Source organism: Lissotriton vulgaris, chromosome 11, assembly GCF_964263255.1.
Source record: "Lissotriton vulgaris chromosome 11, aLisVul1.2, whole genome shotgun sequence".
NCBI lineage: Eukaryota > Metazoa > Chordata > Amphibia > Caudata > Salamandridae > Lissotriton > Lissotriton vulgaris.
Genome location: NC_141699.1, coordinates 361,144,109 through 361,169,176, shown reverse-complemented (window position 1 = coordinate 361,169,176; position 25,068 = coordinate 361,144,109). Strand labels below are relative to the sequence as shown.

Sequence of the window (25,068 nt, the reverse complement as noted above, 5' to 3'; positions counted from 1 at the left end):
GCTAAATTAGAATTTACAAAGGGTAGCACCTCTGAACCCAAACTAAACAGATGGGATGGAAAGTTAGGAAAGGAGGATTGGGAATTAGGTCTTAAAACTGTTAAGGTAGATCAGCTCCCTGAAGGGACTGACCTGGACAGAAGGATGTAAGGCAGGGTTGGCCCTGCAACTTTCAAACCACTGTCCCTACTTTTCCTAGGCTGAAAGACTAGCAAGACTCTCCCAGCAATGGCTGAGTCTCCTGGCCTTTGGGCTGGGGGGGGGGGGGGGGGGGGGGTGGGACACTTGTGTGAGGAAGTGGGTTTCTGTTGCAATCCCCCCACCTCCCTTTCTTTACTAGATTTCTGATGCACTTTGACTTGTTGTACCCTGGGTCCCTGCCAATCAGGCTCCCAGGGCCTTTGTTCTTTCCCCCAAAACCAAAACCAAAATTGGCATATCTGTCTGGCCACAGGTCAGCCCCTGGTAAATGGTACCAAAGGTATCCAGGGAACTGTGACCAGGGAAGGCCCCTAAGGGCTGCAGCACGTATTGTGCCACCCTTAGAGGCCCTGTCCCCTGACACACACACTGTGTCTTTGTGCAGAACAAAAACAGAGAGTCGACATTGCACACATCCCTGTGTGCCATGCCCACAAACCCACTACCCTGGCATACCTCAGTCACCCCTCTAGCTGGGTGCACTATGCCAGTGGTGTGAGCACAGGTGCATGAGCCCTGTACCCCTACAGTACCCAGGGCCATTCCTGGGCACTGTAAGTGCAGTGATGCCATTAAGAGTATATGGTGCTGGGAGGTTGTCATCGCGAACTCCAGAGCACCATAATAGCTAAACTGAAGACTGAGAAGTTTGGTATAAAACTTCTCAGCACATTAAACACACACTGATGCCAGTGTGGGCTTTAATTTAAAATGCACACCAGAGGGCAACTTAGAGTTGCCCCCTGAAACTAACCTACAACCCGTGTCCTGACTGAGAGGCTGCCACCCAGCAGACATGTTTCTGGACCCCTGGGAAGAGAGACCTCTGCTCTTTTGGGCCTGCAACAATGCACATCCTGGGACGAGGTGCTAGGTAGCCTCCTCAGGATGGTCATGGGGCGCTTCAAAGGCATGCCGCCTTTGTGAGCTTCCCCAGCCACTTGCTGTACTCAGCAACTGGCCCCCACCAGTTCTGACCCCCACTCTGGCGGGAAGACAGAAGGAAAAAACAAAGGAAGTAAAGGAGGTGTGCCAGCCTCTGCCAACCCCACCCCTCAGGTGGGGGAGGATGAGGTAAAGCTCAACCACGGGCTCTAGCCATTTTGAGAATGGGGAGCCCTACCCAATTAGAGCTAGGCTCCTGCCCCCCTCCCACTGGAGAGTGGCAGGATAGTGGGTGTACTCACCCCAGGACAGGGACCCATTGGTCCCTGCCCTTGCCCTACTGGTAACGCCCTAAATTTAGTATTTAGGGGCACCCTGAACCTTCCTTCCTCAGATCCCGATTTGAAAACAAGAAAAAACAAGAAGAAAGAAGACCTGCTGTGCAGCTGCTAACAAGAGGACGACACCAACTGACTTGGCCCCAGCCCTACCAGCCTGTTGATCCTGGAGCCTGCTCCTGCTAAAACCCCGGCGTTTCCTGCGGACAGCAACCTCAAAAACCCTGGAGGACCTGCCTGCCTTGCTCATGTAAAGACTGGGACTCCCATGATCAGTGGTTCTGCCAGCCAGGAACCGCGAATCCAGCACACTCTGCACCCGCCGAGCCCGGCCCGTGCCTGAGCGGACAAAGAACACAAGGACGTCCCCCTGGTGACTGTGACCCGGAATCCAGCACCCAAGGATCCTCCTCAACGATCCTGATGATGCCTGCAGCCTCACAACAAGGGACCCCTCCACCCGCAACCAGCTGAGGGTAAGATTTCCCGACGTCAAAAGACAACCCTGCCCCCGGCACCCCACACCTCCCTGTGCCCAGCTCCTGGGTGTCTACCTATCCTCCAAGATCCCAACTTACCTCTCGAAGTGGTGGTCGCACTTGAAGAATCTCTGTCCCAGAGCCTGCAGCCTTTGTTCAACTTCCAAGACTCCCATTGAATAACATTGGGCGCCCGAAGGCCCAAAAGCACCCTGCACCCAGCCGGCCGAGTGCCGCTGGAAGTGCAGCAACTACCCTACTCTACTTCCCCACTTGCCCTGTGTAAGTGACCAGGAGCTCCGCTCCCACAGCCGCGTGGTCTGCCTGCTAGCAGCCACCAACCAAAGGCCCCCTATCCACCATAGGATAACATTGGGCCTACTCACTCTGCACCCGACGGCCTAGGTGCCGCTGAGGGTGTAACAACTGTACTTACCTGATCCTGGGAGACCCCGAGTCTACCCCCAGAACCTTAACTTTGCCAGCCGAGTACTTACCCAAAAACCGATACCTAGATTTTCTCCATAGGGTAACATTGGCTGGGTTTCACTCAGAATTTCTTCTAAGTGTTGATTTTTCAAGCTTACAAGTATTCCTTAAAAATTGTCCAAAAACCTAAACCCTGGAGGACCTGCCTGCCTTGCTCATCTAAAGACTGGGTCTCCCATGAGCAGTGGTTCTGCTCAAACAGCAACAACCCCTTGTGCCATCCAGGAACCGCGAATCCATCACACTCTGCACCTGCCGAGCCCGGCCCGTGCCTGAGTGGACAAAGACCACGAGGACGTCTCCCCGGCGACTGTGAACCGGAATCCAGCACCCAAGGATCCTCCTCGACAATCCTGACGACGCCTGCAGCCTCACAACAAGGGACCCCTCCAACTGCAACCAGCTGAGAGTAAGATTTCCCAACGTCAAAAGACAACCCTGCACCCGGCGGCCCACGCTCCCTGTGCCAGACTCCTGGGTGTCTACCTATCCTCCAAGATCCCAACTTACCTCTCGAAGTGGTGGTCGCACCTGAAGAATCTCCGTCCCCAAGCCTGCAGCCTTTGTTCAACTTCCAAGTCTCCCATTGAATAACATTGGGCACCGAAGGCCCAAAAGCAGCCTGCACCCAGCCGCCTGAGTGCCGCAGGAAGTGCAGCAACTACCCTACTCTACTTCCCCACTTGCCCTGTGTAAGTGACCAGGAGCTCCGCTCTCACAGCCGCGTGGTCTGCCTGCTAGCAGGTACCAACCAAAGGCCCCCTATCCGCCATAGGATAACATTGGGCCTACTCACTCTGCACCCACTGCCCTGTGCCGCTGAGGGTGTAACAACTGTACTTACCTGATCCTGGGAGACCCCTGAGTCTACCCTCCAGAACCTTAACTTTGCCAACCAAGTACTTACCCAAAGACCGATAACTTGATTTTCTCCATAGGGTAACATTGGCTGGCTTTCACTCAGAATTTCTTCTAAGTGTGGATTTTTCAAACTTACAAATATTCCTTAAAAATTGTCTGAAAATCAAAAACAAATTTACTCACCTGCAATCAGGAGAGATCCCAGTGCTGAATTTTTGAGCCCAGCACTGAACCTGAAAAGTAATTATAACCATGATTTACTGTTAACTCAATTTTCCTCCGTAGGAATACATTGCCTGGTTTTGACCAGAAAATCTTCTAAGTGTCAATTTTCCAAACTTACAAATATTCCTTAAAAATTGCCTGTATAACAAAAACGATTTCTTTCAACTGTTTACAGGAAATGCACCAGGGCTGAATCCAGGATCCAGCCCTGAGTTAGAAAAACATAAGTAAAGTGATTTATTGCATTTACTTAAAAACCTCCATTGAGCTCAATGATATTTTGTGTTTAAACTTGTGTTGCATATTGCAACAACTGTAACTATTGCATTTACAAGTCCACTGCTATTTGAAAGTATTCAATTGCAGCATCTCATTCTGAGAAAGTACTTATAATACCTACTGTGGTTCTAAAATACAGTAGCTATATATTTTAATACACAAAACAATTGGCCTAGAGTTTAGTTCTTGAGTGTGTAAGACCATTTGCTGACTGAGTGTGTACAACAAATGCTTTACACAGTCCTCTGATACTGCCTTACTGCTCGTCCAAACTACCACTTTAGAGAGTAAGGTTATATCTAACTTTAGCCAATGCCATACCTCTGGGGACTGTTGACTTTGTGCACACTGAACCTTACTTTGGTACAGCTTATAAAGAGCCACTTTCTTACAGTTGTCACACAGAGAGTATCCTTAAGCACCAATATTTTCAACATTTACACGATGCCGCTCACTAACATCATTTGATTAAAACATCACCATCATCTCCTACAATGATCACACCCAACTCATCTTCTCCCTGATGAACAAGACAAACACCAGCAAAACCAACTTCACCAACTGCATGAGCATAGTACCTGCGAACTAACAGCCTGAAACTCAACTCTGACAACACAGAAGTACTGGCCTTTGGCAACTAGAACTCCCTACGGCTTTCCACCTGGTGGCTGTCGAATCTAGAAGCAACACCCACATCCACAGACCACTCAAGTAGTCTAGGGAGCATCTTAGATGACGAGCTCAACACGACGGCTCAAGTCAATTCAAAGTTCACCTTCTTCTTCTACATCCATCGCGTGCAGCAAAAGGTCTTCTAATAGTTGCCTCAGAGCACTAAACAAAACATCATGCAAACAGTCATCACCAGGAAGCTGGACTACGGCAACACTCTCTACGCTGGGATCTCCAAACTACTCCTACACAAATGCCATACCATCCAAAATGCTGCAGCAAGACACGTACTCGACCTCCCATGCTACAACCACTTCACACCGCACCTCAGAAAGCTTCACTGGCTCTCCATTCACAAGCGCAGCCAATCCAAATTTCTCATGCGCACATACAAATCCATACACAACACAGGACCAGAATAACTGAACAGCAGCATACACTTTCACCAATCCACTAGACACCTAAGCTCTGCCTCTCTCTTACTTGCACACACTCTCCGGATCCGCAAAAGCAAACCTTGAGGTTGCTCATTCTCCTATATCACACCCAAGACATGGAATGACCTCCTTCAACACATCACAGCCTCCTCCTCATTTCTTGAGTTCTGCAAGAAGTTGAAGACCTATCATCTTGGGACCACACACCAACACACCTTGTTATGGGCTTGGATACCCTCTTGAGTGATTAGTGTGCTATACAAATCCACATAACATAAAATTGCGCACCCCTCAGCGGCTATACCACTCATTGTGCTCGCTATAGGAAAAAGTGAAAGGAACATAAAAGAGGGCCAACATTTAGAGTTACGTTGGAGGGGAGGTAAAAGACATAATACTGTTAAACAAATATTATCTCGTCTAATATGCTGTGCAAAGTGCTTTGTGAGGAGGCACACAATTTTAAACTACGGGTGCCATAAATGCTAGTGAAAGCTGTGCGCCAAATCTCCCTTTGTGCATACTGCAGAATGACATACAACTCGCTGTGCACCTTGCAAGAGGCCATATATTTCATTCTGAAAGCTGCAGCGACCATACCTTTCATAGTGTCTGCGGGTGCAGGTGGCTGCACTGGTGCTCTCTGGGCTGCCTCCCAACTCATCATACACATTTTTCCACAGGCGGCGTCCGGTGACCTGGGTTTGGACACATTTGTTTGTATTTATTGAAATGTGAAGCCAGTCAAATATAAGTGCTGTACATAGTAAAGCGCTAGAAAAGATATACTGGTAATAGGGGATGATACATAAGGTTTGAGAAAAGAATCAGAGACATGCCAAGTGCCTCTAAGCTAGGAGATATAAAAATATTGGGTACTCAAGGGTAGTTTTAATCCTGCAGAAGTTATGATAGTGACTAAAGCCCTATGCATTGTCCCAGTGAGGTGGGGGCGGGGGGATATGTGCTGGAGACTGAGGAACTTTGTATATGTCAAAGCATAAACTGACAGTCAAGGGGGCTTTGTATATTCCAGAACAGAGGATGCCTGGCTTCTACCCCAGCTATCAAAAAAGCAAGAAGAGGTGGACGCTCCTTTAGCATTAAAATAACAATGCTGTGTAAACTTTTCCATTAGCTATTCGATTGACAGAAAATGAGCTATGCTTCCAGAAAGCAATCAAAACTTGGCTCTTTAAATAATTTAGCCTTAATGGGCTCTTCCTATTCTGGTATGATGTTAACTCTTACTCGGCGCTGGGATTTCTCCGGGTCTCCATGCACTCTATAAGTGATAGAAATAGAATAGAATAGGCTGACAGTGATGGGGACTGAGAGCCTTTGTATATGTCTGGGATGGCCTGATAATGTTCAGGATGGAGGCTCTTTGTATAAATCAAAGCAGAAACTAACAGAACTGGAGACTGAGGGCCCTTTGTATATCTCAGGTCAGAGTCTGACAGTCATGGGGACTGGGGTCCTTTGTATATTGCAGGACTGAGAGTGTCTTTGATGGGGGCCCAGGGACCTTTATTATATCCTAGGGCAGAGACTGACATTGCTGGGTATTAAGGCCCTTTGTATTTGTCAGTGCAGAGGCTGACAATGCAGGGGACTAATGCCCTCTTTATCTCTTAGGGTGTAATCTGACTCCACGCCACTCCACTATATGCCTATTCATTCAACCCTACACCACTATATACCACTCCACTTTACTCCACTCTAAACCACTTCACTTTATGCCACTCCACTCAATTCCACTCTATTGTATGCCACTCCACGCCATTCTATGCTACTCCTCTCTATGCCACTTCACTCCACACACTCTTCTCTATGCCTTGTCAACTCTATTACTCTACACCACTCCATGCCACCCTACAGCACTCTACTCTATGCCACTCTACCCTGCACCACTCTTCTTTCTGAAAAGATTGAACTTCTATCAGCCTCCTAGGTCGCTTCGGTCCTCTTCACTGGCCTTGGTTCCTGTCCTGACAATCAGGCGAGCGTGCATTGGTGGACGCTCTTTTAAACGTCTTGCACCCCAATTGTGGAATGCCCTGCCCCTGTCCTTACGGAAGACCGATAATCTTTTGGCCTTTAGGAAAGATCTCAAGACATGGCTATTCGGACAGTAAGCTTGCTACCCTCTCCTGCTCTGTGCCTTTTGGTCTATAGCGCCGGGACACTCTTCTTGAGTAGCTGAGCGCTTTAAAAAATCCAATTTAACATAACATAACATAACATAACACTCTACTGCACGCCACTCCACTGTGTATCACTCTACTGTGAGCCACTCCCCTCTACGCCACTCGACTGTACTCTATATCGCTCTACTCTCCCTAACTCCATTCTACTCTACGCTACTCTACACCACACCACTCCATGCCACTCTACTCCCCTCCACGCCACTCTACTCCTCTCCACTCTTCCCTGTGCCACTCTACTGTATGCCACACCACTAACTTTAAGCTATGCTGAACAGCAGCCACATAACTGTACAACAAGGCTAAAAGACATTGGAAAAGTTGATTGCTCTCACAAATGCGGGTTTACCAATGCTTGTTACATTCAGTGTTGAGATTGACTATGAGGGGGTCTGAGGTACCCTTTGTATATCTGATGGTAAATGATGATAGTGCTGGTTACTTAAGCCTGGGCATTCAAGGCATGGTAGCGTGTATCTGAAAGAAACACGTTAGTGTTAGATTCCTTACCTTAGAATATCCCCAGGCGTCAGTCTGGATCCGGAAACTTTTGCGTAGCAGTACCCCTGCGCGTCGGTAGGCGTCGTCTGCAGGCGTCCCCTGCGGCTCCGCGTCCGTCGTCGGCGTCGTGCGCCGTGATGACGTCGCTGGAGTACATAGACGCCGCCTCGGCGCGCTGACGTCAGTTCTTCTTTTTTCCGCGCCAGTGGACGCAGATCTGAAGAGCAGTACTCCGGTCTTTGACCAAGTCGCTCCGGAAGTCGACGCCACTCGTCATCCTCGTCAGGTAAGAAGCACAAGAAGTCGGGGCGTCGTCATCGTACCCCCGACTCCCCCCGACGCTCGCGCGATGCGGCCGGGGGCTCGGGTGACCCCAACCCCGCGGCTCCGCGAGAGTCGCCGGCGCGGCCTGCCTCATACCCTCCGGTCCCTGGGCATGGTGCGACGCCTGAGGAGATCGAAGCGTTCCTCATGGCCATGAGGGCGCTCGCTTCTCCGACGGGGCCTACGGCGCCTTCGGGCCCAGTGCTACCGTCTGGGGGCCCTGGCGGTTCGGGTGTCCCTGCCTCGGCGCCGTCGGGTGCTCCGGCCCCGGCGCCGCCGACGGCTCCGACCCCGGCGCCGCAGGGGCCTTCGGGATCGGCGCCGGCTGGTCTTCCGGCCTCCCCGGCGCCGTTGCCATCGGGGTTACCCCCGACGCCGCCCCCGCGCGGCGCCGGTTCTCCGCTGCCGGTTCCGGCCGGCGGTGGGGTTCCGACGCCGGCTCCGGGCGGCGCCGTCCCCTTACCTTCTCCGACGCCGGACGCGGCGCCGGACGGGCGTCGATCGACGCCGGTCCCGGCGCCGATGGGGCCCATGAACCCCGAGGAGCCGGTCTTCATCATTGACTCCGAATACGGAGAGGATGAGGAGTACGGTGAAGGTTGGGAGGGGTCCGAGGACCCTCTGGCTCGCGAGTGCCAGTATGACCCGGACTGGACAGGTGACTTGGGGGATGCCAGTGGTTTGGACGACTCCCCTAACCCTGGTTTGATCTCTCCTCCAACCGTGGCATCGGTGGAGGGAGCTGCCTATTCTGTGGTGCTGATGAGGGCTGCCAAGGCCTTAAACCTTGAGCTCCCCGTCGCGGCCGTGAGGCCTAACATCCTCACCGAGGTCTTCAAACCGCAGTCATGCCCATTGGAGCCTCTGCTGCCGTTTAATGAAGGCGTGTCTGACGTTCTGTTGGGCACGTGGTCCAGGCCCGCTTCAGGTGCGCCTGTTGATCGGAACGTGGCCAGGCGCCACCGTCCTTGTCCGGACGACCCCAAGTACCTGTCTACCCACCCCACTCCTGAGAGTCTGGTGATCCAGGCCTCGACCTCCCAGTCCGCATTCCCGTCGGCCCCGCCCGACCGGGAATCCAAGAGGTATGACCAGTTTGGCAAAAAGGTCTTCTCGTCCATTAGTTTGGGCCTGCGGTCTTGCAACACCGCCTGCCTCTTGGGCCGCTACACCCACTCTGTGTGGGATACGGTCGCGGAGCTGCTGCCAGAATGCCCCATGGAGGTGCGGGCAAAGCTCGGTCAAGCTGTAGCTGAGGGCCGAGATGCAGCGAAATATTCAATTCGGTGTGGTCTTGATACGACCGACTCGCTGGGCAGGGCTATGTCTACGACGGTGGCGATCCGTCGTCACGCCTGGCTGAGATCCGCCAATTTTTCGGCTGATGTCCAAAATACACTGATGGACATGCCGTTTGATGGCTGTCACCTGTTCGGTGACAAAGCGGACCACGCGCTGGAACGCTTCAAGGACTCCAGGGTCACGGCCAAGTCCTTGGGTCTCTCGACCCAGCGTCAGCAACCGGGTTCGTTTCGTCCCTTTCGTGGCCAAGGAAGGGGCGCCCCCACACGTGCTGCCAGCCACGCGCCGCAACAATCCTTCCAACGCGGTGACGGCCGTGGAAACCGCCGTGGTGGCGGTCGGGGACAACGGCGGGGTCAGACCACACCTTCCCCCGCAGCATCTACCCCAAAATCCTCCTAGTCCGTGCTTTCGGCCCCATGTGACGCCAGTGGGTGGCAGGGTTCGCCATCACCACGCTCACTGGCGCACGATCACTTCGGACAGGTGGGTGCTGCAAATTGTCCGAAGGGGCTACTCCCTCCCCTTCGAGACCTCTCCTCCAGCCATGCCACCGCAGAACCACCGTGTGTCGGGGGACCACTTGACACTTCTGCAGGAGGAAGTTACGGCCCTCTTGGCCAAGGGGGCCATCGAGCGCGTTCCTGGGCCAGAAGTAGGGCGTGGTTGTTATTCCCACTACTTTCTGGTGCCCAAGAAGGACAAGGGGGGCCTACGTCCTATCTTGGATCTAAGGAACGTCAACGGCTTCCTCCGGAAGGAGAAGTTCAAGATGTTGACGTTAGCTCAGGTCTTGGCTGCTCTAGACCCGCAAGATTGGTTGGTAGCGTTGGACTTGCAGGACGCCTATTTTCACATCCCCGTCCTGCCGGCCCACCGGCGTTACCTGCAGTTCACGGTAGGCCAGGAGCACTTTCAGTTTATCGTGCTCCCCTTCGGCCTTACCAGCGCCCCACGGGTGTTCACAAAGGTGATGGCGGTGGTCGCAGCCCATCTGCGCAGGTTAGGGGTTTCAGTCTTCCCCTACCTAGACGACTGGTTGTTGAAGGCGGGCTCGCCCCAGACAGTCGTCCACCACCTTCAGATGACGGCAGACCTCTTGCACGGCCTGGGGTTCTCCATCAACGTGCCGAAATCACACCTGTGTCCCTCTCAAAAGCTCCTTTTCATCGGAGCGGTTCTGGACTCGGCGCAGTTTCGGGTTTATCCTCCGGAACGGCGGGTTCGGGATATTCAGGCTTTGATTCCCATCTTTCAGCCGCTATCCCGAGTCTCGGTCAGGTTGACGCTGCGGCTGCTGGGACTGATGGCTTCCTGCATCCTTCTGGTGCATCACGCCAGGTGGCGGATGCGGGCTCTGCAGTGGGACCTGAAGTTTCAGTGGGCCCAGCATCAGGGCAACTTGTCCGACCACGTCTTGATCTCGGAGGGCACTGCGAGACAACTGCAGTGGTGGCTTACGGACCGCGATTGGGTCAGGGGCAAGTCCCTCTCCCTTCCCCAACCGGAGCACGTTGTCGTGACGGACGCGTCCCTCCAGGGCTGGGGTGGCCACTTGGGAGAGGCAGAGATCAGGGGCATCTGGTCTCCGGCGGAGTCCCGGCTCCATATCAATCTGTTGGAGCTGCGGGCGATTCGTCTGGCACTGAAGGCATTCCTCCCCTTTGTCAACGGGAGTGTGGTGCAGGTGTTCACCGACAACACCACCGCCATGTGGTACTGCAACAAACAGGGCGGAGTGGGGTCGTGGACCCTTTGCCAGGAGGCTCTGCGCCTCTGGCAATGGCTGGAACGTCAGGGCGTGACTCTGACGGTTCAACACCTGGCAGGTTCTCTGAACGCCAGGGCGGACGAACTCAGCCGTCGGTGCTCGATGGATCACGAATGGCGTCTGAACTCGGACGTGGCGCAAGGCATCTTTCTGCAATGGGGAGAGCCTTGGTTAGATCTATTCGCCACAGAAGAGAACGCGCAATGTCATCAGTTCTGCGCGTTGGAGTTTCCAAGACGGCACTCGCACGGCGACGCCTTTCGGCGCGAGTGGAGTTGCGGTCTGTTATACGCCTTTCCGCCTATACCACTTCTGCCCAGAGTGCTGAAGAAGATCAGGCGCGACCGGGCCCAAGTTATCCTTGTGGCTCCGGACTGGGCTCGAAGGTACTGGTATCCCGAGCTACTCAGCATGTCAGTCGGTCCCCCGATCCGCCTGCCCCTTCAGGAGGACCTTCTGTCGCAGCAGCAGGGGACGGTCCTCCACCCGAACCTGTCCAGTCTCCACCTCCATGCTTGGAGATTGAGCGGCGGCAGTTGAGGCCATTTGACTTGCCTCCTGAAGTCTGTGATGTTATTCTGGCAGCCAGGCGTCCCTCCACTAAGTCGGTATACGCCTGTCGGTGGAACAGATTTGTGGCATGGTGCACAGCAAAGGCTGTGGATCCTCTTTCTGCCCCTCTTTCGGAGGTTCTTCTGTTTCTTCTTTCTCTTGCCCAGCAGGGCTCTGCTCTGGGCACTATCAAGGGCTACCTTTCTGCCCTTTCAGCCTTTTTGAGGCTTCCTGATCAGCCTTCTTTGTTCAAATCCCCGATTGTAACTCGATTCTTGAAAGGCATCACTCACATGTTTCCACCTGTTCCGTTTGTGATGCCTCAGTGGGATTTGAACCTGGTTCTAACTTTCCTGATGTGTGCTCCCTTTGAGCCCCTTCATTCTTGCCCTCTCCGTCTCCTGACTTTAAAGACGGCTTTCCTGGTTGCCATCACCTCTGCCAGGAGGGTGAGTGAGCTCCAGGCTCTTTCTGTCCAACCTCCTTTCCTGTCCATTCATCCTGACAAGGTGGTTCTGAGGACTAGACCTTCTTTCCTGCCCAAGGTTGTTTCGGCCTTTCACATCGGGCAGTCCATCACCCTCCCTTCCTTCTTCCCGCCTCCGCATCCTTCAAAGGATGAAGAGCGGCTCCATCGTCTGGACCCAAAACGTGCGCTTTCATTTTACATGGATCGCACACGCCAGTTCCGGGTGGATGACCAACTGTTTGTTGGCTACGTGGGTGCGAAGAAGGGACGGGCGGTTTGTAAACGAACCATCTCTCGATGGGTCGTCCTCTGCATCAAAGCGTGCTACTCTTTGGCTCGGAAGGAGCCTCCTGTTGGGCTGAGGGCCCATTCCACTCGGGCCACGGCGGCTACTACTGCCCTGGGCCGGGGAGTCCCCTTGCAGGACATTTGCCAGGCGGCTACGTGGGCCTCGCTGCACACCTTTGCGAGGCACTACTGCCTGGACAGTCAAGTCCGGAGGGATGGCTTCTTTGGCCGTTCTGTCCTCCAGGACTTTCTGGTGTAGTTTTGTATTGGTTCGCAGACCCACCACCGGGGTTGGTATTGCTGGGGTATGTATTCTAAGGTAAGGAATCTAACACTAACGTGTTTCTTTCAGATGAACAAGTTACTTACCTTCGGTAACGATATATCTGTAAGAAACATTAGTTAGTGTTAGATTCCTTACCGAACCCACCCATCCTCCCCGTTCTGCGAACTGATACCTAGGGTTAAGGTCATCCCTTTCAGGGCCCTAGTTTGTACATGGCACCAGTGTTGGTTCTCTCATGGCTCTGCGTCTCCTGGCGCGGAACAGCTGTGTGCAAAGAACTGACGTCAGCGCGCGGAGGCGGCGTCTATGTACTCCAGCGACGTCATCACGGCGCACGACGCCGACGACGGACGCGGAGCCGCAGGGGACGCCTGCAGACGACGCCTACCGACGCGCAGGGGTACTGCTACGCAAAAGTTTCCGGATCCAGACTGACGCCTGGGGATATTCTAAGGTAAGGAATCTAACACTAACTAATGTTTCTTACAGATATATCGTTACCGAAGGTAAGTAACTTGTTCGACAGTATAAGTGGTGGGAATCCTCTATAACCAGGATATGGACGGCCAACACTGCAAGCGGGCTGAAAAAGATGTGGTGGGACCCAATGCTTCTCTAATGTATAAATGATTGGGCAAGTGGCCTACCACACATTAAGAAGGGGGTGGCCTCAAACGTGTAGGTAGAATCCTGTGTCTGGTCATTTTTTGCAGTACTTTCATTTGAATTAAGTATGACTGAAATCAGCAAAGCAGTGATTTAATAGTGTAAATATCACTGGCGTTCAATGGCATTAATAAATATGGCAAAATATTATTTTGTTTTAACAAAGTCAGGACGCGTTATGTGATCTACAAAACCTGTCGAACTCATATAGAACTTTCATGATAGTGTCACAAAATAGTTCATGAAGCATTGCGACATCGTAATGAAAGCTCCTCAGCCTCCAGGAATCAACCAACATGCCTTTTATGTCGATCATTTTGCTTGAAAATATTGCCCATAGTACCAGTTCAATAATGGTCCAAGACATAGAATATTGAATGTCAATGCTACAGGACATTATCATACACAATAATGCCTATATTAGTGTTGAGAAACTGGACATTGGTAACCTCCTCTCATCCCGCGTGTAGCAGTATCTGTGGACACTACCAGGGGTGGACTGATCTGTAGGGCCATCAGGCAGTACCTGAGGGGCTGGTCTGATAGGTCAGTGTGTGGCCATATTTTGGGAGGATTGTGAGCCTGTCTTATGGTCTAATGTGCCAGTTTTTACCGTTAATTTCCCTGATGTTACCACAAGCATTGCCTGTTGCAAGCACAAATGCCTCTAGTCTCCCATACCTTGCTAAACACCTATACCACGTGTCTTTACAAATTCAAAAATGCAATATTTGCAAATCTGGGCCACTATTTTAGCTATCTGATTCACTAATGAAGGCCACTTTTATTTTGGTGCCCAGACCTATTTCCTTTTCCTGTTCGCCCCTGAACACTACAGCTGCCCACTGCACATGGAAGTTGCTTGAGGGGTCTGAGAGAGACAGGAAAGGGAGGGTGGGGGGTGAGTGCCCTCGATATCTGTCTATTGAAGGTTAGGTTGCCTAGTGGAAGACTCAGCCTAGGTGGTACACCTGCTTGGCTTCCTTTCCACGTGACAATCCAAGAATCAAGTACACATCAGCAACAAGGAACTCTAAGGGCCCAATTCACAAAGGTAAACTGAGACGGAAGTCTAACTTAATGACTTTCAGTATTCACAAAGGGCATTTATGAATAGTAAAGTTCGACGTTTGACTCAGTTAAACTTAAGTTTTTGTCTTAAGTTTAACTGAGACCAACAGGTTAAACTTAAGACCAAAACTTAAGTTTAACTTAGACAAAAGTCTATTTTTACTACTCATAAATGCCCTTTGTGTACACTGAAAGTTGTTAAGTTAGACTTTTGTCGCAGTTTACCTTTGTGACTCAGGCCCCAAGTGAAATGTGTATGTCCTCCATCACCTGTGTGGCTGATACAAGATGTGGACATACACGTGTTTAGCCTATCTCTTATATGAGCCTTACTTAATGAATGGCTAGTAAAGTGAGGGTTCTCCTGCAGGGATTTCTCACTTGACAACCTTGCCTTCTAATTCTCTGACCTTCATTTCCTTCTCTTTCCCGATTTTCCTTTTTAAGTACAAATTATTTTATGACATCTGAGGTGGTGTACTAGTCTAGGAACTACCAAAAGCTCTGCGATGCCACACCAATGGCAGATTGTGTGGCATAGAAATGCCAGACAACAATAATCTGAAACAGTGTGTAGAGACTGCATTTAGCAATTTCTGCGACTTATAACCGAGTTTTTGATCTGCTATTGTGGACGAGCCGTAAAAGAACACATAACAGAAGTGTTTGTGAAGCACACACTCAACTAGAAAGACATATTGTCATGCATTAAAGTGTCTTTATTGTTACCCAGTTTTTGGGCAGGATAGAAAGCTGGGTTGACCCACCAGAATTTTTTTTTTTTTTAAATTTTTTAAAACCTTTATTGTATCAAAGCACACAGCTATTCAGCCTAACATCCCGGAGGCAAGGCAGCATGATATCAGGAGGGGTAGAGTGCAAAACGATTCATATCAGGACAATGCAGGTTGTTTTTTATTTTATATAGGAACAAGAACCAATACAGAGGCGCCAAAGGCGCAGAAGAGAGGCAATGGAAGAAAGAGATGCGTATGAGTCAGTAGGAGGCGTCAGAGGCCAGGTAAAAATTTAGAGAAGAACGTAAGTAGGATGTAAGAAGGGGGGAGAGGAAGGAACAGGAGAATTACAACATGAGTAATATAGCTGGTGTTGTCGGCTACGGCGACAGGTGTTCATCACGGGGAACAGGCTCCGGAGGTAGGCACAGGTCACCCCTGTAAGCATTCCATGCCCCCCACACCTTATTCCATGTCTGAGGCCTCCCCCTGGCAACGTACACCGTCTTCTCCCGTAGCATACACCAATCCATATTGGCCTTCCATTGCACCACCAGGGGGGCCGTGTTAGCGCCCCATTTCTGCGCTATATCCCTCTTAGCAACCATGTTGCCCAGTGTAGCCCAACGAGTCTGCGCCGTGTTGTAGTCGTTCGGCTCCCAGACATTGAGGAGGCACCTACGCGCCTCCGCTGCCAACTCGACCCCAGTCACTTCCCTCATCACTCTGTGTACTCTCTCCCAGTAAGGGGCAATAACGGGGCACTCCCACAAGATATGCATGAAAGTAGCTAGGGCTCCGCAGCCACGACGGCAAAAGCCATCAGGCGAGAAGCCCATGCGTACAAGCCGGGGGCCGGTAACATACACCCGGTGGAGGATTTTAAACTGTACCAGCCGCAGACGCGAGGAAATGGCGACCTCCTTAGGGGAAGAAACAGCACTCTGCCAGTCCTCGTCGTCCAGTTCCAGGCCGTCGGCTACCCACTGTTCTCGCAGGCGCTGGAGGAGGTCGACTCTAACATTGATCAGCTTCTTGTAGGACAGAGAGATGGCGCTATCAGGCATATGTCCGTCCAAAATTCTGTCCTCCAAGGGGAAGCTCTCGGGGATTTCGCCCTCCTCTGGCCTAGCGGCAGTTAGCGCATGCTTCAGTTGGGCATAACGGAAGAACTCCGATCCACCCAGATGGTATTCAGCCTGTAGTTGTGGAAACGACTTGACCTCCCCCTTAGCTAACATGTCTTCCACCCTAGAGATACCTATAAGCTCCCATTTGTCAAAACCCTTGGTGTGCCAGAGCTTGCCTAGGATATCGGAATCATACAGAGGGGTAAGTCTCGTCAGTCTACCCTGCCAGCCCTGTATCTTGGTGATCGTCCGCCACGTATGGACCGCCGCTTTGGTCGGGCCTGTGAGGTACCGATCGAAGGATTTGGAATATAGGGCGCGGTAATAGTTGCCTCCCTGCAAAAGCCACCTGTCCATAGCGTAGCCCGGGCTGTCCACAGGGCCATACAGGCCATGGTTAATAGCAGTAAGTTGAGAGGCCCAGTAGTACCTCCGCACATCCGGTAGCGCGATGCCCCCGTCATACCACGGCAATGTGAGCTTCTGGACAGCGACGCGGGGCCGACCCTCCCAAAGCAGGGCACGCTGCAGGCTCTCGATCTCTCTAAAATAGCGAGTCGGAACTAGGTCCTGGGTATTCTGCAAGGCATACAAGAACCTGGGTAGAGACATCATTTTGAACAATGCCGCCCGGCCCAGAAGGGAGAGCGGAAGCTTGCGCCAACTATCCACATCCCTCCGCAGTCGTTGGAGAGGCGGGAGTAAGTTGCAGTCATACCTCGCCTTAGGATTACTCGATATATAGATTCCTAGGTACTTGAAACCTTGTCCGGCCAGCTGTATGTTGCAGCCCCTAGGGAGGCGCGGCGTGTCACCCTTAAGAATGTAAAGGGAGAATTTGGCCCAGTTGATAACCAGGCCAGAGTAGCGCCCGAACAGCCGGAGCACGTCGCACGCCACAATGAGGGACTTACAGGGAGAGGTGAGTTAGAGCAGGATGTCGTCCGCATACAGGGAGACCCTATCCTCAAAGCCCGGGGACCAGGTGATTCCATGCAAGTCAGGGTGTGAGCGTAACATAGCCGCAAGTGGCTCCAGAGCCAGGGCAAACAGGAGCGGAGACATGGGGCAACCCTGTCTAGTACCACGGTGAAGCGCAAAAGAAGCGGACATGCGACCGTTAACTGTGACAGCAGCCAGTGGGCATGCATAAAGAAGTTGCACCCAGCCCAGGAAGCTCGGTCCAAACCCAAGCTTTGCTAGCACTGCCCATAAATAGCTCCACTCCAGGGAATCAAAGGCCATCGTGGCATCAAGGGAAGCAAGTACCGCCGGTTCCTTCAGAGCGTGAGCCCTGGCCATAACCCCATGCAATCGTCTCAGGTTAAGGGCAGTGTTGCGGCGGGGAATAAAACCTGATTGGTCCGGGTGTACCAGGTCACTGATAACACCGACCAGCCGATTAGCAAGTAGCTTAGCCAGGATCTTGGGCTCCGCGTTGAGGAGAGAAATGGGGCGGTAGGATCTGCAAACGTCCCGCGGCTTGCCGTCCTTGTGAATGACCACTATGGTGGCCAGTCGCTGATCTAAGGGAAGGACTCCCTCTTCACGGGCCTGGAGGAACATATCTCTCAGATAAGGAGAGATCACGTCCGGCCGGATCTTGTATAACTCAACCGGTATGCCATTGGGGCCAATAGCTTTACCCGACCGCAAGGCGCGGATCGCCAAAGCAATCTCGCCCGCGGTTATATCTCGATCCATATCGGCACGGTCCTCTTCAGAAAGACAGGGGAGGTCAATCGCTGAAAGGAACTCAGCTGAATCGGTCTGAACTGGCTGTATAGACACCCCGGAAATAGTCCACAAAAGACTCGGCAATAGCGCTCGGGTCTGTAACCGCCACTCCGTCCTCACCCAGGATCTCCGGAACCACCCGGCTAGCCATCTCTCGCCTGTCCAACCAGGCCAGCAATTTGCCGGCCTTGTCACCGACATCATAAATGCGGCCCTGCTGCTCTTTGGCCAAAACCAGGGCAGCATTCTGAGCGAGATCGTGGTACTCCGACTGCTTCAGGGAGAGTTCGTGTAGGAGAGAAGGGTCTGGCTCAGGCCCCAAACGGGACTCAAGATCCAGGACCTCTTCTTCCACATGCAGAAGGTTGGCATCACGAGCTCGCTTAGCCTCCGCGATGAGAGCTAGGGCTTCACCCCGCAATACCGTCTTGAACGCCTCCCACAGGGTGACCGCCGAGCCAACGGAGCCCGCATTTTCAGTGAAGTATAAGGCGATGGCCTTAGTCAGGAGCGCACGTGTCTTATGGTTGCGGAAATACCAGGGGTTCACCGCCACCGGACGGCTGGACAGGACAATACCAAAATCGAACGAGACCCACAACGGAGAGTGATCAGAGACGCCCCTTGCCAGATAGCGGGCCTCGGAAACGGCAGGCGAATGCGCCGCCAGGGTGAGAACGTAATCTATACGGGACAGGCTCCCATGGGCACCAGAAAGGAACGAAAATTGGCGAGCGCAGGATGCAGTAGCCGCCAACAATCCACTAGACCCATGGAGTCAAGGAAGGACGGCAGCCACATTTGGGAACCCCGTAGGTCCCTCGGCGGCTGGCGATCAAGGGTGCCAGAGCAGACGGAGTTGAGATCGCCCCCTAGGATCAGCAAGCCCGAAGGCAGGGACAAGATGGCGCCACCAAGGTCTTGGAAGGTGCTAGATTGGAGGCCTGGGGGAACATAAACCGAAAGCAGCGCTAAAGATCGCCCCTCCCATCTTCCTGCCACAGCTGCGTAGCGTCCCCTTTCATCAAGCAACGTGACGTCTATTTCAAGGGGAAAGGACGCACGCACAAGGATGCCCGCCCCCCGGGAACCCGAGGAGAACCCAGAGTGGGCAACCATTTTGTAACCCTTACGATTCAGGGCCCTACAGGAGTTCCCCACCAAGTGCGTTTCTTGCAGAAGCACAACATCAGGCATGTGCCTCTTTATCAGTTGAATTACCACCCCTCTCTTAACTCGGTCACCTAGTCCATTGACATTCCAGCTAAGCACTTTTAGTTTCCTACCCCCCATCATCCAACAGCCCGCCCCACCCGACTCCAACCAACTCAATCATAAAGTTTACAGTAAAAAACACATTCCATTGCCTTAAGGAAGAGAAAGAGAAAGAACAAACAAACAATAAAACTTGCATAGTTGCACCCCCCACCCTGCACCCCTGCATATGACTGAAAAGCCCCCCCAACCAGCAGTGTGCCTGTCGCCCCATAACTACTCTACAAGAAGACACCCAGAGGAGTGAGGAATCTCCGCGAACACCCCCCGCCACCCTCCATGTACAAACAGGAAAGTTAATACGGTATCATAACGCAACATCCGATAGTCGTGTGAGGTAAAAATAACAGTCGATGAATCACCCACTATGGAGCCAAGTCTCATAGGTCCGGGCCACCAGCAGCACCACCTTCATGTTCATCCTGAGCGTCTCGGCGCGGTGACAAAGTGTCCAGCCAGTCACTTACATTTTCAGCAAAGTCAAAGAAGAGGGCACGGCCCTCGTGCTCGATCCGGAGCTTGGCGGGGAATATCATGGAATATTTGAGACCCAGGTCCCGCAGTCTTCGCTTCACCCCGGCGTAGCTCTGGCGCTGTCGCTGCACCGTCCTGGTAAAGTCCGGATAGAAATGGACGTCGGCATTCTGGAACTTAAGCGGTCCATGCCGTCTGGAAGCCTGCAGGACCGCGTCTCTGTCTCGGAAATTGAGCAGCCGGGCTACGATGGGTCTGGGTGCCACGCCCGACTTCGGCGGGCCACCCGGCACTCGGTGGGCTCGCTCCACCGAGAAAAAGTTGCTAAGGCCAGGCGGTGCCAGATGGGTCTTAATCAGGTCTTCCACGAGGAGGTCCGTCGCCGCCTCCTCTGACCCCTCCGGTACTCCGACAATGCGAATGTTCTGCCGCCTGGCACGGCTCTCAAAGTCCTCCAGCCGCCTTGCGAATTGATCCGCAGTCCTCTGCAGGTTCCGGACCTCCGTTTGTAGGTCCGAGACGTCTCCCGTCAGACTGGATGTCTTGATGTCCAGATTCTTGACTCTATCATTAGTTTTACCCAAGTCGGCTCTAATGAGAGTCAGGTCGACGGCCATAGTGTCCACTTTATGCGTAAGGACCTCATGCTGTTGCTGCATGTCCGCCCTGAAACTTGTGATGGCCCCCATAATATCTCTCAGGGTGGGCTCAGAGCCGTCCGGCGAGCCCGAGTGCGGGATGTTCCTGGCAGAGGGACCAGTAGCAGGCGGCGTCTTCAGTTGGGTATAGCGATCAATCCTGTTCTGTTGTTGCTGTGTTTTGCCGCGGACGCCTCTGTTCGATGTCTTATCGGGGTCCCCCTTGCCCGCCATGTTGGGTCCGAGAGAACAAAGGGTTATGCCAGGCAAGCCCGAGCCCAATGAGCCGGAGACTTGTACGGGCTGGACTGTAGGAGGCCGTCTCAGGAACGCTCCGCTATCCAAAACACCCCGTCGTTGGTGAAGGCAGGCAGGCACTCCGCGGAGCGGCTGTGTGTAGTGGCGGAGACCGGAGAGACAATGGCACTGCACTGGCACGGAGTCCCACTCGACGTAGCTCAGCGTAGGAAACACCGATTCGCGATCTGAAAACGGTTCTCGCCTCAGTGGACCATCAGCAACAAGCATCCACCCTCGTGGATCAGGATTGCAGGCAGGATGATTGCGGAGGATCGGAAGGTCCGCGGAGCTCCGAGCTTACGCGGCCATCTTGGTTGCCCGCGAAGCTCCTCCCCCGACCCACCAGAATTTAAACCTGTGACTATCAGGTCAACCACAAATCCCTGCAATGGATGCTTTAGTTCACTGAGCCATCAGCTCCAGCGCGCTAGTTAAGGTGGGTGCAAAGGTCACTATCACATATGCTTTAATGGTAGGGGCAGTGAGATTTTCAAAGTGAGTACACACATATAAGCAACCAAACCCACAACCCTCCCACTGTTAACCTCACATCACTCCAACCACCAATTTAGGACTGCATCATGATTCAATATCTAGGGAGACACCAATAAATGAATGTTCATGGCAGATAAAGATAAGGTTCATTAGTCTGTCCGGTTTCTGGGTGAAACGTCCTAGACTCTGTTTACTCTCAATACATACCCATGTGCTTATATTATTATTACACTACATTACACACACACACACACACATAGATAATTAAGGAGAAACTGGTGGCAAATGAGGTCATCTTTCTACCTGTCCTGTTGTAAGTCCAGATACTTTACTTGGACTCCACCTCACTCTCTTTCTTACTCTATAATGCCATCTTTCTTTCTCACACACAAACACATAGAAGGGCCACCTTCTCTGCCCATTATCCAGCCTTCTGCAAAATGGGCACTCTTCTGAGGTGCCAGGTCTCCTTCTGCGCTTCCTAAGACTGCATGTTGTAAAGAGACTTATCTAAATCGACTATAATGTAGCACTCTGCACTAGACAAACTGTGCATGATCTTTTTTTATTTTGTCTGTCTTAGTCTGCGATCCAGGGGCAGTTCCTCCACTAGGGCGGAGGAGCGTCCCCCAACTGCTTTCTCGCAGTGCGAGAAGCAGAAACATAAAATGGTAATAACTACTGTTTTGTGTTTCTGCTTCTCGCACTGCTAGAAAGCAGAAGGGTTTGGTTGTGGGCAGGTGGGCGGTGCTGCTCTGTGAGCAGGGCTGAGCAGGGGAGGAGTGGTGTGCCCACTCCTGAGTGCACATGACTGGTTTGGTCGGCCCTCTGGGGCCGACCAAACCAGTCATGCACACTCTGCCCTTCTCCATGTAGGCTGCTGTCAAGGCCATTGGCCCCATGCTGGGCAGCGTCCCGACCAATCACAATGCTGTTTGCAGCGTTGTGATTGACTTAAGGGTGGGAGCCTGGTTGCCTGCTTCTTGTTCTTGCCAGAGTTAGGAGAGCAGGAGAAGAGCAGAGACAACGCGGGACCCGACCGGCAGGTAAGTTTAATTTGTTTTTAATTATGAAATTAAACACCCCCTCCCCAAGTGACCCCCCGGCCCCCCACGAGTCATTCCGGCTGCGACTGCTGTGATCACACTTTTGGCACTTTATTATGTTTTGTTCAAGAGTTTTGCTGGAATGAACTTTAAAACTATTCAGGAATGAACAAAATATCTTAGTGTAAACAAAGAGCTGTAAAATATTTTCAGTGGTTTAAAATGGCAACTTTGATGTGAGATTACTGTTTTTGAGAACACTGTAATGCACGTTCTTTCTGTCGACCTTGGAAGGATGAAAGAGTGAGTCAGCTCAACCTGCATTGTTATTTTATACAGCAGAATGCACAGGAAATGCTCCAGAATGGTTTAAAGTTGTTATCAATCAATCAGTATTTGTAAAGCCAACTCTGTCACCCCTAGGAGAATCTGGGCACTATCTCCATCGAAGAGCCAGGTCTTGAGTCTCTTTCTGAAGTCTGGCAGTGAGGGGGTCGTATGAAGCTGGAGGGATAGATCATTCGAGGTCTTGGCTGCAATGTAGGAGAAGTAGTGGCTGCCGCTGTGGGTGCAGCAGATGCAGGGGGTGTGTGCGAGGGTGCGTGAGGAGGAGCATAGGTGTCTAGCAGGTTGGTGGAAGTTCAGTCGATGGTTAAGGTAGGCAGGTCCTAGGTCGTGGAGGGCTCTGTGGGCATGCGTGAAGATCTTGAACTGGCATCTTTTCTGGATGGGGAGCCAGTGGTGGTCTCTCAGGTAGGGGGCGATGTGGGCATGGGTGGCCGGCACAGGTAAAAGCGGTGGGGTGGGGTGGGGGGTCGGGTTTTTGTTTTTGTAAATACAACAACTTACCTTGCACTCGCCGCATTGCATAGTGTTGTAGAGTGAAACAGAGTGGAGTAGAGTAGAGTGTCATAGATTGATGAAGAGTTTAATGGAGTAGAGCATCAGAGAGGGGAGTATCGTAGAGTGTTGTGTCGAAGAGTGGAGTGTGGTATAGTGGTCTTGAGTAAAGTGGCATAAAGTACAGTGGTGCAGAGTAGACTGACGTAGAGAGCAGTGTCATACAGAGCATTGGTTTTGAGTAAAGTGGTATAGAGTGCATTGATGTAGAGTGGCATAGAGTGCAGTGGCATTGAGTGGTGCAGAGAAGATTTCAGTGGCGTAGAGTACAACAGCACAGAGTAGATTGTTTCAGAGTAAAGTGAAGTGGTGTAGAGTGGAGTGTTTCAGGGTAGAATGGAGTGGTGCAGAATAGATTATAGTGTCGTGGAGTAATGTAGAGTGTTGTGGCGAAGAGTGCAGTAGAGTGGCGTTCTAGTTGAGTGGTGCAGAGTAGAGTGCAGAGGTATAGAGTAGAGTGGTGCAGAGCAGTGGCGCAGAGTAGAGTGGCTTAGATGTAGTGACATAGAGCGCAATAGTGTAGAGTGCAGTGGGGCAGAGTAGGGTGATGTTGAATTCAATTGGGCGAAGAGTGCAGTCTTGTAGAGTACAGTGTCGTAGAGTGCAATGGCACAGAGTAGAATTGTGCAGTGTAGAGTGGTGCAGGGTAGAGTGGTGCAGTGTAGAGAGAAGCAGTGTAGAATGACGCAGACTAGCGTGGCATAGAGTGGAGCAGAGTAGAGTGGCGCAGAGTAGAGGGTTAAAGAATACAGTGGTGCAGAGAAGAACAGCGTGGTGTAGAGTGCCTGGCATAGCGTCCAGTGGCGCAGAGTGCAAAGTGGTGCAGAGTCGAGTGGCCTGGAGTGCAGTGGACTACCTTGGTACAGAGTAGGGCAGTGCAGAGTAGAATAGCGTTGCATAGCGTGTAGTGGTGTAGAGTGAATTGGTTGTGAGCAAAGTGATGTTGAGTGCAGTAGCATGGCACAGAGTGAAATAGTATGGTGTAGAGTGCAGTGGCATACAGTGCATAGGCATAGAGTAGATTGTTTCAGTGTAGAGTGAAGTGGTGTAGACTGGAGTGGTGCAGTAGCATAGGGTAGTGGCATAAAGCGCAGTGACGTAAAGTGGTGCACAGTGTAGTAGAGTGGCGCAGAGTGGAGTAGAGGGGTATAAAGTTTAGTAGTGTAGAGTAGAGTGTTTCAGAGTAGAGTGAAGTAGGATAGAGTGGAGTGTTGCAGTATAGAGTGCAGTGGTATAGAGTAGTGGCTTATAGTGCATTGGTGTGAAGTGCATAGAGTGCAGTGTTGCAGAGTAGAGTGGCATTGAGTGGATTGGTGTAGAGTGGAGTGGTGCTGAGTAGAGTGGAATTGCCTAGACTGGACTGGTGTATAGTGTTGCACCAGAAACCAGCAGTGCTAAAGACGGCCCTGGTCATAGGCCATTGTTATTTCAGTGGAGCATGTTCACCTATTTCATTGTTGAAAACACTCACATCCACCAAATAATATAAAAACTTTGTTTTGTCATAGGCAGGATGTTTAAGGCTGTTATGTAAATAATGTAGTTGTTTCTGGGATTCTGTTTGTAGTTTTCTGGAAAGCAGTAATCTGTGATGTCTAAGTATTTGTAGCACAGTGCTACTGCATGTGTTGCACATACTGAGGCTATTGCTCATTTAGTTTAGTTACATAGGCTACACATTTTGGCTTGCCAATGAGTGTTATTAGAAAAAGGGATTGGTATTCTGACTCGCTGACCATAAACAGAAAGATCATTAGACATTCACTAGCGAGGCACATTAAGCAAAAGTCAACAGTGCTTTAATAGAAGAGTCTCAACGTGAATATTTGTTGCGACAGAAGTGCGTGCGCCTCCTCCCTGCAGGCCTGTTTTAAGGGTTATGCTACAGCCTTGTAAAATTAGCACAGGAGGGGCACGAGCAAGCTCCATTGGAAGAGTAATCTGAATTTGTCTTTCTTTCCTCTGACTTTGAAGTCACAGAAAGAAAAGTAAACCCAAAGCTCCCTTCGATAAGAACAAGATTTAAGAACCTG

The 25,068-nt window shown here is 51.8% G+C and overlaps 1 protein-coding gene across 1 annotated transcript in view; it reads right to left on the bottom strand.

Moving 5' to 3' along the window:
• ARID5A (AT-rich interaction domain 5A) overlaps nucleotides 1-25,068 on the bottom strand; it is a 203,303-nt gene that overhangs the window by 171,819 nt on the left and 6,416 nt on the right. Inside the window, exon 3 of the mRNA XM_086942476.1 lies at nucleotides 5,467-5,564. Within this exon, the coding sequence (XP_086798602.1) occupies nucleotides 5,467-5,564 (98 nt within the window). The remainder of the gene's footprint in view (nucleotides 1-5,466; nucleotides 5,565-25,068) is intronic.